The sequence below is a fragment of the Herpailurus yagouaroundi genome, unplaced genomic scaffold (genome assembly GCF_014898765.1).
Source record: "Herpailurus yagouaroundi ecotype Mexico unplaced genomic scaffold, PumYag 75673, whole genome shotgun sequence".
Taxonomy (NCBI): Eukaryota; Metazoa; Chordata; class Mammalia; order Carnivora; family Felidae; genus Herpailurus; species Herpailurus yagouaroundi.
Genome location: NW_024421080.1, coordinates 1 through 14,556, shown reverse-complemented (window position 1 = coordinate 14,556; position 14,556 = coordinate 1). Strand labels below are relative to the sequence as shown.

Below are 14,556 nucleotides of genomic sequence, written 5' to 3'. Positions count from 1 at the left end.
TTCCATTCCTTGGGGGGAATCACCTTGGCCAGGCCTGCGCGGTGTGCCCCTTTGGATTCCATGTACGCAATATATCTAGGGAAATCTTTAAATTCTTCCGTGGTTGGGTGAAAGGTCATGATTGTATAACTTGGATTCTTAGGCTGCTTCATGGCTGCAATGTAATAAGTAACTGACTCCTGGGGTCTCAGGTATGTTTTAGATACCCGAGGAAGCAGGGGGGTAATATAATACCTTCTCTAGTCTTTCTTTATTTAAAAAAAAAGAAAAAAAAAAAAAGCTGTGTCGTGTGTGAGGCAGTAGTTGGGACTTGAAATTTTAAACAAATGAAGTGATATCCCTTCCAGGTTTGCCTGTTCATGGGGTGGGGGATGCCACTCTGGGCAGCATCTCGCGCTGGAAGGAAATAGAGTGTTTCCCGGTGGCGCACGCCCTCTGCACCAAGTCCTGGCTCAGCCTGCGATTCTGAGGCTTCCTCAGTTGGAACCGCGTGTCTCTGAGGCTTCTCCTGTTGCACCTGCCTCAGTGCATGCGTGGCGCCTCACCTCACTGGAGCAGAGAGCCTCTTCGAGAAAGTTTGAAGGCTAAATCTAAAGGAAAGAGCACAAAATATTTGAAAATAAAGGAATGACAAAAGAAACACTAACGTAGCATCAAAATAAACAAAATCGGTGTAGCGACGTTAACTTCAAATTGGAATTTCAGTGCAAAAACTGCACTGTTGGTAGGAATGTAAACGGATGTAGCCACTATGGAAAATAGTGTGGAGGATCCTCAAAAAATTCAATAGAGCTACCATATGATATCTAGCAATCTACTTCCTGGTATATACCTGAAGGAAACTGAAAACAGTATCGAAGATACGTCTGTACCCCATGCTTCCTGCAGCGTTATTCACAGTAGCAAGATATGGACGCACCCCAGTGCATATCCATTAATGAATGGATAAGGAAGAAGTGGTATATATACAATGGAATATTACTCAGCCATAAGAAAGAATGAGATCCTGCCATTTCCAACCATGTGTATGGACCTAGTGAGTGAACTGTGGTAAAATGAAATAAGTCAAAGACAGATACCATATGATGTCACTCACATGTGGAATTTAAGAACCAAAACACATAAACAAGCAAAGGAAAAAGAGATATACAAAAAAACCAGACTCCTAAATACAGAGAACAAACTGGTGGTCTCCAGAAGGGAGGTGAGTAGGGAGATGGGTGAAATAGGTGATGGGGATTAAAGAGCACACTTACCATCATGAGCACTAAGTAATGCATAGAATTGTTGAGTCATTGGCTAAAACAAGTAAATCAGGCGACTCTAGATGCTGACAAGGATGTGGAGAAACAGGAACCCTCTTGCACTCTTGGTGGGAAAGCGAACTGGTGCAGCCACTCTGGAAAACAGTGTGGAGGTTCCTCAAAAAATTAAAAATAGAACTATCCTATGACCCAGCAATAACACTGCTAGGAATTTACCCAAGGGATACAGGAGTGCTGATGCAGAGGGGCACTTGTACCCCAATGTTTATAGCAGCACTTTCAACAATAGCCAAATTATGGAAAGAGCCTAAATGTCCATCAACTGACAAATGGATAAAGAAATTGTGGTTTATATACACAATGGAATACTACATGGCAATGAGAAAGAATAAAATCGTGCCATTTGCAGCAATGTGAATGGAACTGGAGGGTATTATGTTAAATGAAATAAGTCAGTCAGAGAAACACAGATATCATATGTTTTCACTGATATGTGGATCTTGAGAAACATAATGTATGGGGGAAGGGTGGGGGAAAAGAAGTTACAGAGAGGGAAGGAGGCAAACCATAAGAGACTCTTAAATACAAGAGAACAAACTGAGGGTTGATGGGGTGTGGGGGATTGGGGCAAGTGGTGATGGGCATTGAGGAGGGCACTTGTTGGGATGAGGACTGGGTGTTTTATGTAAGCCGATTTGACAGTAAACTTATTTTGAAAAAGGATTGTTGAGTCATTGTAATGTACATCTGAAACCAGTATAATACTATATGGTCATTAATCTTTAATAAAATATAACTCTCAACCTCCCTATTAAAAAAAAGAAGATGTGATGTGATACACACACACACACACACACACACACACACACACACAAGGGTATACCATTCAGTCCTGAGAAAGATGCAAATCTGGCTTTGGGGACAACGTAGACCTCAAGGCATTATGCTAAGTGAAATAAACCAGATAGAGAAAGACAAATACTGCATGGTATCACTTATGTGTGGAATCAACAAATTAAAAATAAAAAAAAAAAAGAGTGAAACTTACAGAAACAGAATGTAATAGCAGTTCCCGGGGGGGTTGGGGGTGAGAAAAATAGGGGGAGGCTGGTAAAAAGCTACAAAATTTCAGGTATAAGACGACTAAGTTCTGAGGATCCAGTGTAAACCATGGTGACTCTAGTTCATAAAACTGTGCTGTAGAATTGAAATTTTATGAGAATAGAACTTAAACGTTCTCACCAAAAAATACATTTAAAAAAAGTAAATATGTGAGCTGATTGTTGTATTAATCATCTCGACGGGCGAATCCTCTTACAATGTGTACATACATCAAATCACCACAATGTTCACTTTCAGTATTTCACAACTCTTAATGTCAATTATACCTCAGTAAAGTTAAGAGTAAAAAACAAAAAAAGGAATTGAGGGCAGCATGAGACAGAAAAAAGAGAAACATCTAACTGAACCAAGAATAATGGAGCAAGTTTGTAAATAAATGAGTGAAGCCCTGGGTGAGTTAACCTCAAAGGTAAATTAAGGAAAGGAAAACAAAGATATGAGCTCAAACAATTTCGAATGAAACACTTTACCCAATAGAAATGATCACCAAGGGCTTGGTGGGGTAGGTATCCTACGCTGTTTCTGTTCAGGTTATGATTCCGTGATTCATGAGACCGAGCTCCGCATCCGGCTCCACACCGACAGCTTGGAGCCTACCTGGGATTCTCTCTGTCTCTCTGTCTCTCAAAATAAACAAATAAACTTAAGTAGAAGTGATCACCAAAACCAAAACCTGATTCTAATAAAGACAATTAAAAGTGAAAAGACATAAGCATGAAAAATACAAATAGCCCACATTTTGATAAGAGGACGTACAGCAGAGCATCTAGTAGAGAATTTTTTAAATTATAATTGAATTTTATAAATAACTTGGCGCTACTAACTTTGAAAACTAAAAATGGACAATTTTCTCAAAAGTGCAAATATCCTAGATGGGTGCAAGAAAAAACTAGAATACTTATATATACTAATAAACTTAATAAAAATAAAACAAGTTGTTTAAGTATGACCCATAAAAACCTAATACGCCATTTTACAAGTGGATTCTAACTCTTGCCTCATACAAATTTTCTAGACTACGATATTCAGTTTGTTTGTGAGGCTACCAGCATAACCTGGGAGCTAAACCTAGAGGGACTGACAATGGATAAGCGCTCTTTAGGGCCAACATTATTGAGGGTAAAAGTTGCAAAAGTCTCCAATAAAATTTTATCCCATTTTTACCAGAAACGGCATTAAAAAAAAAAAAAACAAACAAACCACCCACATCGTGATAAAGTGTTGCCAGGATGGTTTAAAAACACTACCAGTATTACTGAAACCTTCACAAATCAAATGGAACAATTATCATCTGATGGCATGCAGAAAAATATTTGAAATAACTCAACACCTATTTTATTATTTTAATGCATATTTTTTTTTTAATTTTTTTAACGTTTATTTATTTTTGAGACAGAGAGAGACAAAGCATGAACGGGGGAGGGTCAGAGAGAGGGAGACACAGAATCTGAAACAGGCTCCAGGCTCTGAGCTGTCAGCACAGAGCCTGACGCGGGGCTCAAACTCACGGACCGCGAGATCATGACCTGGGCCGAAGTCGGCCGCCCAACCGACTGAGCCACCCAGGCGCCCCAAATGCATATTTTTTTTAAAAAAGGGAAAGAAGTGCCATGATAGAAGCAAAGATTTATGTAAACAACAAAATACAGAACATAAATGCTCATGTTAATTTTACACCGGATGTTCTCAACCTTAATGGGTAAACACTTGAAGCAATCTAATTAAAACCTAATCATGTTGCATTAAAAGACGAATTATTAAAACTGATGGGTTCAACAAAGTTTGCAGACACAGGTTAGCATAGAGAAATATCTATAGCATTCTGCAACTAGTTAATGCAGGGGTAATAGTCCAATTCTAGAAACCAGTAGCCAGTTCTAGAAGCCGTCTTAATTCTAGTGGATACCAGCCTGCTGAATGCAGGGCTTTTTCCTGAAAATCTATTATTTTTACCAAGAAGTTATTAAGAAGAATATTAACTCCACAAGTCTGAAAACACAGTTTAAAAGTAAAACTGGTTTTTTTTTTAAGTTTATTTATTCATTTTGAGAGAAAGAGAAAGAAAGAGAATCCGAAGCCATCAGTGCAGAGCCCGACGCGGGTCTGAATCTCATGAACCTTGAGGTTGTGACTTGAGCTGAAACCAAGAGTCAGACGCTTAACCCACTAAGCTACCCAAGAACCCCTAAAAATAAAACTGTTTTTACTGCTTTCTTTTAACCCAAGGAGATGAGGTCCCAATGTGTATTTCTCAAATGTAAATATATATAAAACTACAGTCAGCAACTTAAACTTGTAACAGAAAAATAACTCTTGCTCACAAGAGCAAATAGCACAAATAAAGCGACCTACCTTCCACCAACAAAATCCTGATTCCAGCTGAAGGTACTCCAGGGCCTGGAGAGACCTCGTACTACTCTTAGCAGCTCACGTCCAAATGCAGCTCACGTCCTGATGGCTCTGGCTTTATACCCGGCCAGTAGCTGATTTTAATTGTATCAGTGCCCATCTAACGGAATCCTGGGGCTGGGGTCTTAAGTAATCATCCGACTTTGTGTAATCTCTTGTTTGTTTGGTTTTTTTTAAACCAATCTTTAAACAAAGCAAACTAAGAGGCTGAAAATGGAGAGTGGGAAAGTCAAACTATGCAAACATTAAACAAAAGATACCTGTAATTAACATCAAATATATTTATAGGATACAAGAAAGTTTAGAGTTATCAAAGAGAAACACTCACTAGGAAAATGTAACAGTGATGTACTTTATGTGCCTAACCACACAGCACTGGGAAGTAAAGCACACACACAAAGAATAACAATGGAAAATGCTTTTGAATACATATAAAATACTTATAAAAATTTACTGATATAAGGGGTACCTGGGCGGCTTAGTCAGTTAAGCACCCACTCTTGATTTTGGCTCAGGTCACGATCTGACGGTTTTGTGAGTGTGAGCCCCACTGGTGGGCTTTGTGCTGACAGCAAGGATTCTGTTTGGGATTCTCTCTCTCTCCCTCTCTCTCTCTGCCTCTCTCTCTTTGCCTCAAAAATAATGAAACTTTTAAAATATTAGTGATATAAGACCACAAAATAAATAGCAATAACATTTCCATGGAACCAACATATTGAGCATAATCTTGACCACAGTGAAAGACAATTGAAAGTCAGCAATAAAAAACTGAACACAACTATATTTATTTGAAAATTAGAAGCCACATAACGCCTACAATAATATCCATATAAAATGCTATTGATTTGTATGTTCAACTCAGTGAAAACCAAAACGGTATTATGCAAGAGAAAAGGAAAAAAAATCAGAATAATGATACCATGATAAATAAACGAAGGGGAAAACGAACACCTGCAAAAATAGAGATGATTAATAAAACGGAAAACTGATACTTTTAAGATGTTTATTTATTTATTTTGAGAAAGAGAAGAGAAAGGAAGTGTGAGTGGAGAGGGGCAGAGAGAGAATTCCAAGCAGGCTCATGTTGTCAGCACAGAGCCTCAAAAGGGGCTGGATTTCGGGAACAATGAGATCACGACCTGAGCCAAAATCAAGGGTAGGACACAGCTCACTGAGCCACCCAGGTGTCCCAGAAAACAGATACTTTTAGGGAAAAATTAAAAAAAAAAAAGTGGCAAATCTGATGAAGGAAAAGAAGTTACTAGGACTGGGACAGGAAACAGGTGACCTGAGCCTGGAGCTTCTTCAAATCTTGAAATTAAGGACCCATTAAACCAATAAAGACATTGAGAGTCACCGCAAAGGGGCACAGGAACCACAGGAAAGAGCTCCTAATGGCCAGAACTCAAACAATCTGGCCAACAAAATAATGAAAGTGCTATTGAATGACAACTCAAAGTATAAGATGAATATCTATGAGTCCACACTGGTATAAATGATTAACCAATTGAGAAGGACCAATAAATCTGTCCTGCAGAAGATTCCAGATACATTGCATATACTCCACTCTAAAGGAGGTGAGGATAACAGTCTGCTGCCTGAATGCAGGCTGTGAATACTGACTGCCTTCAGGAGTACAGAGTGGCAAGTGGGGTGGGGGTAGTCATTTTACAATGGAGATCATGAAATGAACATGGTTTCAGCCAAGTCAACACCGAGAGTCATAACTTATATTGATAGTATCTGCCCTTGATATAGTGTGACAAAAATGGCGCTGGAACTCTGTAATCTTCCTCCAAGGGTAATCATAAATAAAGACGAATTCCAACAGAGGGGCAACCCGCAATATAACTGACTGCTACTCCCCAAAATTGTCAAGTTTCTATATAAGCATTTTTGTGAAAAACAAGGAAGTTCTAGTAAATAACATTGGTATTCATTCATTCATTGAACTAATGTATCATTGAAATGAAGCCATTAACACTAGGGGGAAATGGGAGTGGGAGGGGTTGGGAGGAATGGGAACTCTTTGAACTACCTGCTCGATTTTTCAGAAATCTAGAACTGTTCTAAAAAAGGAAAGCATTACTAAATATAATCAAATAACATAAACAAGAGAAGACACCAATAAGTGATATTCAAATGAAAAATATTAGAAATATAGTCTAGATTTTTCAGTCTACAAAACACCACACAAATCAAATGATTTCATGAATCACTATAGGTCTTAATAGTTTTAGAACAGAAAGCGGGGGGGGGGGGGGTTCTTTTAAAGTTTTAAAACCATGAACTATGTGCTTACAGAAATGTATAAAGCTTATATGTTCTGTTAACAAATAACTATAGAGCAAGCACCACCCAGGTCAAGAAAATAAAACCTCATCAGACACCCAGGAAGGTGACTTGTCCGTCCCCTCTGGTATTACTGCCCCAACTGCCTTTGACACTAATCCTATCCTGACACTGGGCGTAGTAATTTTGGTAAACAACATAAAATTAAAATTGTGCCCATTTTTGAAAACTTTATTTAACCTTATTCATATCAATACAATCCTACTTTGTGTGCCTTAATGTACCCTTCTGTGTATTTTTTTGATCATTTTGATGTTGTCGCCCATCGCTGGACTCTGTTCTGTTTCAGGGCAGTCGTGGGTTCAGCCATATAAACGTTTACACTGTCAAGGGGCCTCTGGGTCGCCTCCACCCTTGGCCTCTTACAGTGTTGCTCCGAAAATTCTCACACACGTTCATTGGAGCACACACGTGCATTCATACCTAAAAACCACTTTCTTGGTCACAGAACGTGAATTCAAACCTTGTCCTGCCAAACTGTTTTTGGAGAGTTTTTACCAATTTACACACTCACTAGCTGCATATGAGGATGCTTGTGGTTCCTCACTTTTGCAAACCTTCGATGATTTATCAGCCTTCTTATTTTAGCTAATCAGATGGCCGTGCAGGAGTATCCCATTATGATTTGTGTTTCCCAGGGGATCACTAAAGGGGGTGAGAGATTTTTTTCTTTAGTATATTGTCCAATTGGATATGCTCTTTGGTTAAGTTCCTAATCAAGCATTTTCTCCATTTTTCTGCTGGGTTGTCAGTCTTTCTTTGAAGTAGTTCTTTATATATACTGGGTATTCTCTCTGCATTGGATATAAATAATACGATATCTGTTTCCTCTCCCTGATTTGCCTTTTCACTCTCTCTTTCATACCTTTTGATGAATAGCAGTCCCTCTTTACAACTAATAGGGCATATATTATTAAAAAGTAGCTAGCTAACGCATAGGGAGATTACCAATGCCAGACATGTTCAAAATAGTCTGCATAGAATAATTCATTTTTTTAACATTTATTTATTTTTGAAATACAGAGAGACAGAGCACGAGTAGGGGAGGAGGAGACACAGAATCTGAAGCAGGTCCCAGGCTCTGAGCTGTCAGCACAGAGCCTGACGCGGGGCTCAAACCCACAAACCGTGAGATCATGACATAAGCCAGTCAGAAGCTTAACTGACTGAGCCACCCAGGCGCTCCTAGAATTATTGGTTTAATTTTCATAACGACCCTTCCAGGGAAGTCCTCCTCCTTATCCTCATGTTGGCTGGGTAAGGAAACTGAGTCAAGGAGACATTAGGCAAACTTCTTAAGGTTACAGATCTAGCAAGTGGTGGAGTCAGATATTCAAAGAATCTCCGAGATTATTCCTTGAAAGGAGGACAAAGAAGGCTGACTTCTCCACTATGAGGCTGTGATTGTTGAGTTGCAATGAACAAACACGTCTGTAGACGAGATAGATGAGGCCAGACACGCATACTGTGTTACTGGGAATCTCTATATAATGGGGAGGGAACACCAAACTGGGGGTGGGGGAGAATGGACTATTTTTGAGAGAAAAAAAAAATAGTAGAGCTCTACCTCACACCACTTACATAAATTTGAGGTGGATTGCAGGCTGAAGATTCAAAACAGAGCTTGACGACTAACAGAAAACATACTGAAGAATTTGTCTTTTTGAACTCAGGGTGGAAAAAAAGGCCTTAAAGAACCAAAAGCACCACGGTGGCAATGTCTGATATACTTAACTCATTCCAATGTAATGACTCTGATGGTTAGTTTCATGCATGGACTTGATTGGGCTCAGAGCTGCCCACAGTAGCTGCTAAAGAAATTATTCCTGGGTGTGTCTGCGTGGGTGTCTCAGGAAGAGATTAGCATTTGCATCAGTAAACCGAGTAAAGACCACTTTCAGCCATACAGGTGAGCTGATCCAAGTCATCAAGTGCTGGAACAGAATGAAAGAAGAAGAAAGGCCAATGCAGCCTCTCGGTTTGAGCTGACACAGCATCTTTGCCTGCCCTGGGACATCAGACGTAGGGCCTCTGGTTCCCAGGTGTTTGGCCTATGAAAATTGGTGGTGGAGAACCTCGCCAAAGTGGAGCCGGGAGCTTTTGGCAGGGGGAGCTCTCATGTCAATTTTGGACCCAACAGGAAGAGACAGACTCAACCTTAAGTGGACGTGATCTTGCAGGTGGCTACTACTGGATAATAGCTGGAGGAAGAGGTGCTTTCCTCATCTCGGGCAACAGCTCAGCCAATGAAAAACCAGCACATTTGAAACTCCCACTTCACTGCAGTGGACATTTAATTTAAAAGAGCCTTCCCAACTTACCCCTGGTCTCCTTAAAAAAGCATATCTGCCCTTTGTTCCCCGGACTCGCGTACAGTTTTGCCCCAGCTTTTTTGTCTCACCCTGTGATTCTCCTTTTCCAGAATAAACCTATCTTTTGCTGGTAAATTTTTTTTTAATTTTTTAACATTTTTTAATTTGTTTTGAGATAAAAGTGGAGCATGAACAGAAGGGAACAGAGAGAGAGAGAGAGAGAGAGAGAGAGAGAATTCCCAGCAGGCTCCGTGCTCTCGGCGAAGAGCCAGACACGGGGCTCCTTCTCAGCACAGCGAGATCACGACCTGAGCAGAAGTCAAGAGTTAGATGCTTAACCAAATGAGCCACCCAGAGGCCCTTACTGTTTTGTTTTGTTACTTTTAAGTGTGATGGGACCCAGACTCAGACTTCTACCATTGGCTCCCAGATTCTCAGGCCATTGGACTCATGCTGAGTTACATCACCATATTTATGGTTGTCAGGCTTGCAGAACATTAATCTAGAAAATCACTGGATTTCTTGGCCTCTGCAACCATGTGAACCAATTCCTATAATAAGAGCTCCTCTTATATGTATCTCTATATATTCTATTGGTTCAGTTTACCTTTAGAACCCTAATTCAATGATATAAAAACAATTAAAAATTACATTCTAGGAGATTGTCATCATGCCAAAAAAAAAAACAAAAAAAAAAAAACAAACCACCAACCCCACAATGAATTAGTATCCTGAATATCACAAAACCTCCACAAAGGCAAAAAACAAACAAACAATCCCCTAGCCCCCCAAAGAGGGCAAAACCTCAGATTAGGCAATATTAACACATTATATCCAAATGGCTAGTATGAAAATATGTGCAGAGTTCCTAGCAATCAGGCAAACACAATGAGATTCTAGTTTTTACTCATTTATATTAGGAGGCATAAATGCATGTGATTTTTAAGCATGGGCCAGGATATAGAGAAGCTAGAACTCCCTCACTGCTAGTGGAGATATAAATTGGAAGCCAATCTGACTGTTCTAGGAAAGTTGAAAATGATCATTAAATACAACATAGTATTTCTATTTCTTTATACAAAGCTGTTCAGGAAAGCGTTGTTTGAATTCACAAAGATTTGGAAATAATCCTGTTGTCCATCAGAAGGGGAGTCAATAAGATAAAAATTGACAACAGACCTCGTTTAATTTGTTGGACTAAGACCTATATAGAGCAATGTCTTCAGAGCTTGTAAATGTAATATTGAGTTTTTAAAACCTAACGGGGGGTGCCTGGGTGGCTCAGTGGGTTAAACATCTGACTTCAGCTCAGGTCATGATCTCGCAGTCTGTGGGTTCAAGCCCCACATCGGGCTCTGTGCTGACAGCTCAGAGCCTGGAGCCTGCTTCGGATTCCGTGTCTCCCTCTCTCTCTGCCCCTCGCCCGCTCGTGCTCTGCCTCTGTCTCTCAAAAATGAATAAACGTTAAAAAAAATAAAAAATTAAAACGTAATGGGATAAGTTGATAAGACCACGCACACCATATTACCTGTGGCCGCATATACTTTTGTCTATAAACTTGAATATACACTGAATTCACCATTGTTCTCTCTCAGAGGTTAAGAAATGTCTAGAAGAGATCAGGGCAGTGAGAACAAAAGTGGCAATTTATATAATTGTTATGATAAATGCCCCTTGCTTTACCAAGATTGAGCATAGGAAAACCTTAGTGGACATGAGAGACAGCTGGAGATGGATGTCTTTTACTGAGAAGAGTAGTCAACACTGAGTGTCTACACTGAGGGTGTCGCCACGAAATGAAATAGGATTGTGAATAAAACTGCTTGCAGAAGCCCCTTCAATACCACCCTCGGCTCCCAGTCCTTTCAAGCAGACTAGTTTAGGGGCACTTGGGTGGTTCGGTCAGTTGAGCGTCAGTCTGTTTATTTTGGCTCAGGTCATGATCTCATGGTTCATAAGATCGAGTCCTGTGTCCGCTCTGCACCGACAGCTTTGACCCTGCTTGAGATTCTCTCTCTCACTCTCTGCCCCTTCTCTTCTCTTGCTCTCTCTCAAACAAACAAACAAACATTAAAAAGCTTAGAAAAGTTTATTGAGTACGCTGAACAACATTCTTAATATTTCTTGTCCTTATTGAGCAAGGCAAATTAAAACAAATATGTGAAAATAACTGGCTGAAAACAGAGGAATGCCAATGGGAACGATATTTTCTGGAAATCAGCTTTGTTTCTTCCCCTTTAAGACCCAACCCTTTTTTGAGCTTATGCTAAGCTGCCCGGGACATCTATCTGCCAGAGAAGAGTTTGTAAGATTCCTGAAACGTAATGAGAATCTCAATTCCTAACATTTAAAATAGGAACATGAGCCAGGGATTGCCCTTGAAATTTTCAGAAATCTTGCATTCCCCTACACTGCTGTATCCACAACTGATCTCAATTGGAAGGACCAAAGAAAACCCCTCAAGCTCTCAGTAACGCATTACACCGAAGTGTCTTCGTTGCTTATGTAAGATACGCTGTGGGTCCAGTTGCTCTCTAGGGCTGCTCTCTTCCAGATGCTTCCAGTCCGCTTCCATCCAGGGCTTTCACACCCCCCCCCTGCCCCCCCCGCCCCCACGCCGTGCCCGGTGTCCCTGGGCCCGGCTTCCCAAGCCCAGCATTCCAGAGTCTACTTCCATCTCCTGTCACATTAGGAAAGACCAAGGTGCCCAGCTGCATGGTGTAGAATGAGACACACGTTCCTGCATCAGAATTCCCACCCAACACTATGTTTTCATTACTCTTGCCTTCGGGGGTATGTGGGGCTTCCAATGCCAGAGCTTTCGTGATGTTCTTAGGGGAGAGCTGGAGGGAGGGGAGAGGCCCTTTGCTTCTCTGAAATGTTTCCTTCTGTACCCAACCCTCACTTGCAATTTCCAAGACTGATTCTGAGTTGTTCCACTTGTGTGTATTTTCAATTCTGACATTGAAATAACCATTGACTCTCAACACTATTGTTTGGACTTTCTTACTCCTGCCCCCACATCGTCACACCACAACTCAGTTCGCTGCATAAATCCATAAATCCCAGCATGTCAAGGGCTGTGTCAAACTTCCAATACCTTCTCCTCTCAAGGTGAAAAAACCCTGATACTTTACATGAGCTACAAGGGCCTCATATCCTACACCTTGCCTCTCTCTTTCTTCCTCTGTATGCCCAGACACAAATGAGCTTCCTCTCCATTCCTGAGAAAACAGAAGTTCCATGTTGGGTCCATTCCACTTACTGTTTCCTCTAAGTGGAAATCAGCTCTGGATGCAGCTTCCTTTTTGTTAGTTGGGTCTTGGCAGAGGTCTCCTGCTCAATGAAACTCTCCGTGATTCCTCCAACCTAGGCCAGCCCTGCCCAGTGTGTTCCAGCATCCCACCCCTTTCCTGTCTTCACAGCACATGTTAACAAGTAGAATTCTCTTGTCCATTTCTTTGTGCACATGTCTCCTGGGATGAGTCAATGAATGGGCCATGCAAAGTATTGAAAACGCAGTGCAGACTTGGGGATGGGGCACTTTGGTCCCCTGCATGCTCACCTCCCAGCAGCTGTGGTCCTACTGCCCAGAAAAGTACCAGGTGACTTCCACCAAGTCACCCTTAAGATAGGGCTGCAAGCCGAATCCCCTCACCCACCCGGTCACCTCATACCCAATAACCATCTGCCAAATTGCTTCCTCATCAACATCACGCAATGCAGCCAGCCAACAAAAATCAGCCTTGCTTGAAATGTTCTGATACAATTATCAAGAAAAGTGCAGAAAAGAATAACCTCAACCCCTCAATTATTTGAATGCACAATATTTATTAGAAACAAATTTTAGATTTTAACATTGTGGTTACCTTTAATACATTCGTGAACAAATACTGGCCATAACACATTTTGAATACATCCAAGACTCAGAAAGATCATAAATTATGTTCTGAGTCTCTACTGACCCATTTGGTCAAAACGGCCTTGTTTTGCAAGAAAGGGCGGAAGGGGTACGGTTGGAGAAAAGGCAGGGAGATTGGAGGAGAATCAAAACCCAGAAGCATTGGCCCAGAGGAGTCTGGGGAAGATTATGCTCTCATGACCTCAGCAGGACCTAGCTTACAGAGACACAAGAGTGTCTAGTGGATGAAACCTCAGTTGGCAACACAGGAATTAGCAGTGTCCAAAGACACTGCAGAGTGTGGCAGGAAGAACAAACTATGGCAAACATGATAAAGAACATGGACTCAACGCATCAGTGGCAACATCACTGGCCTCTGAAGACCAGTAGCTTGCAGGCTGGCCCAAAGCTCTGATGTAAATGTGGTGGGTCTCAAGGAGCCTCCACACACAAGAGCAGTAGGTTACAACATTATCCCCTGGGCTTAGGGGAAAAGGGCACAACTGTACCCAGAAGCCTCCGCAGGTTGCTGGAGCCCAGGGCTCAGTGGTACAGGGTTGTCCACTGAGGGTTCATCCACAGGACCGGGCAGAGCCTCAGGGTACTGGGCTGTGTGTGTTGTTCCCACCGAGAGACGCCTCTTGGCCCGGGCCTGGATGCTGGGCCCCCGGGCCCCTTGTTCCCGAGGACGACGACCAGGACCACATCTGCCCATTGAGGGATGAACATCTCGGGCAGAGGGAATCGGGGTCGGTGGTCGGGTGGGGCCAGGCTCCTGAGAAGTGCAGGCGGGGACAAGCCCAGACTGGGCATCAGAGGAAGAACTCTGGGCCGGCAAGGAGCGTGGGGAGGCCAGGCACATTGGGGTGCGACGGCCAGTCCCACCACTAGCGGCCACAGGCCGAGGGGTGCGCGTGGCCCGGCGGGGTGGGAGGTGCCTCAGGCCCAGCAGGGCTCTCCGGGGAGCTTGGGCCACCCTCCAGGCGCTGAGCTCCCCCTCTTCTGGCGAGGTGGGCTCCGTGTGGTCCACAACAGCCCGGTCCTGCCCGCGCTTCCACAGCTCATAGCGCTCAGGCTGCAGGATTCGCACGAAGGCGTCCATGGAGAAGGTGACCCTGGCCTCCCCGCAGCTGCACTGAGACGCCACTTTGCCATAATCGATCCATCGCGGGGTGGCGAAGTTGATGGCTTCTGC

General features: G+C 42.2%; 1 protein-coding gene across 1 annotated transcript; it reads right to left on the bottom strand.

Annotated features, from left to right (window-relative positions):
* Positions 1 to 13,270: 13,270 nt before the first annotated feature.
* LOC121026317 (lysine-specific demethylase 4D-like) lies at positions 13,271 to 14,553 on the bottom strand (the record flags this gene model as incomplete). Its single annotated transcript, XM_040469178.1, has 1 exon — positions 13,271 to 14,553. A coding segment is annotated over one exon (708 nt), but the record flags the coding sequence as incomplete, so codon positions are not given.
* Positions 14,554 to 14,556: the final 3 nt, after the last annotated feature.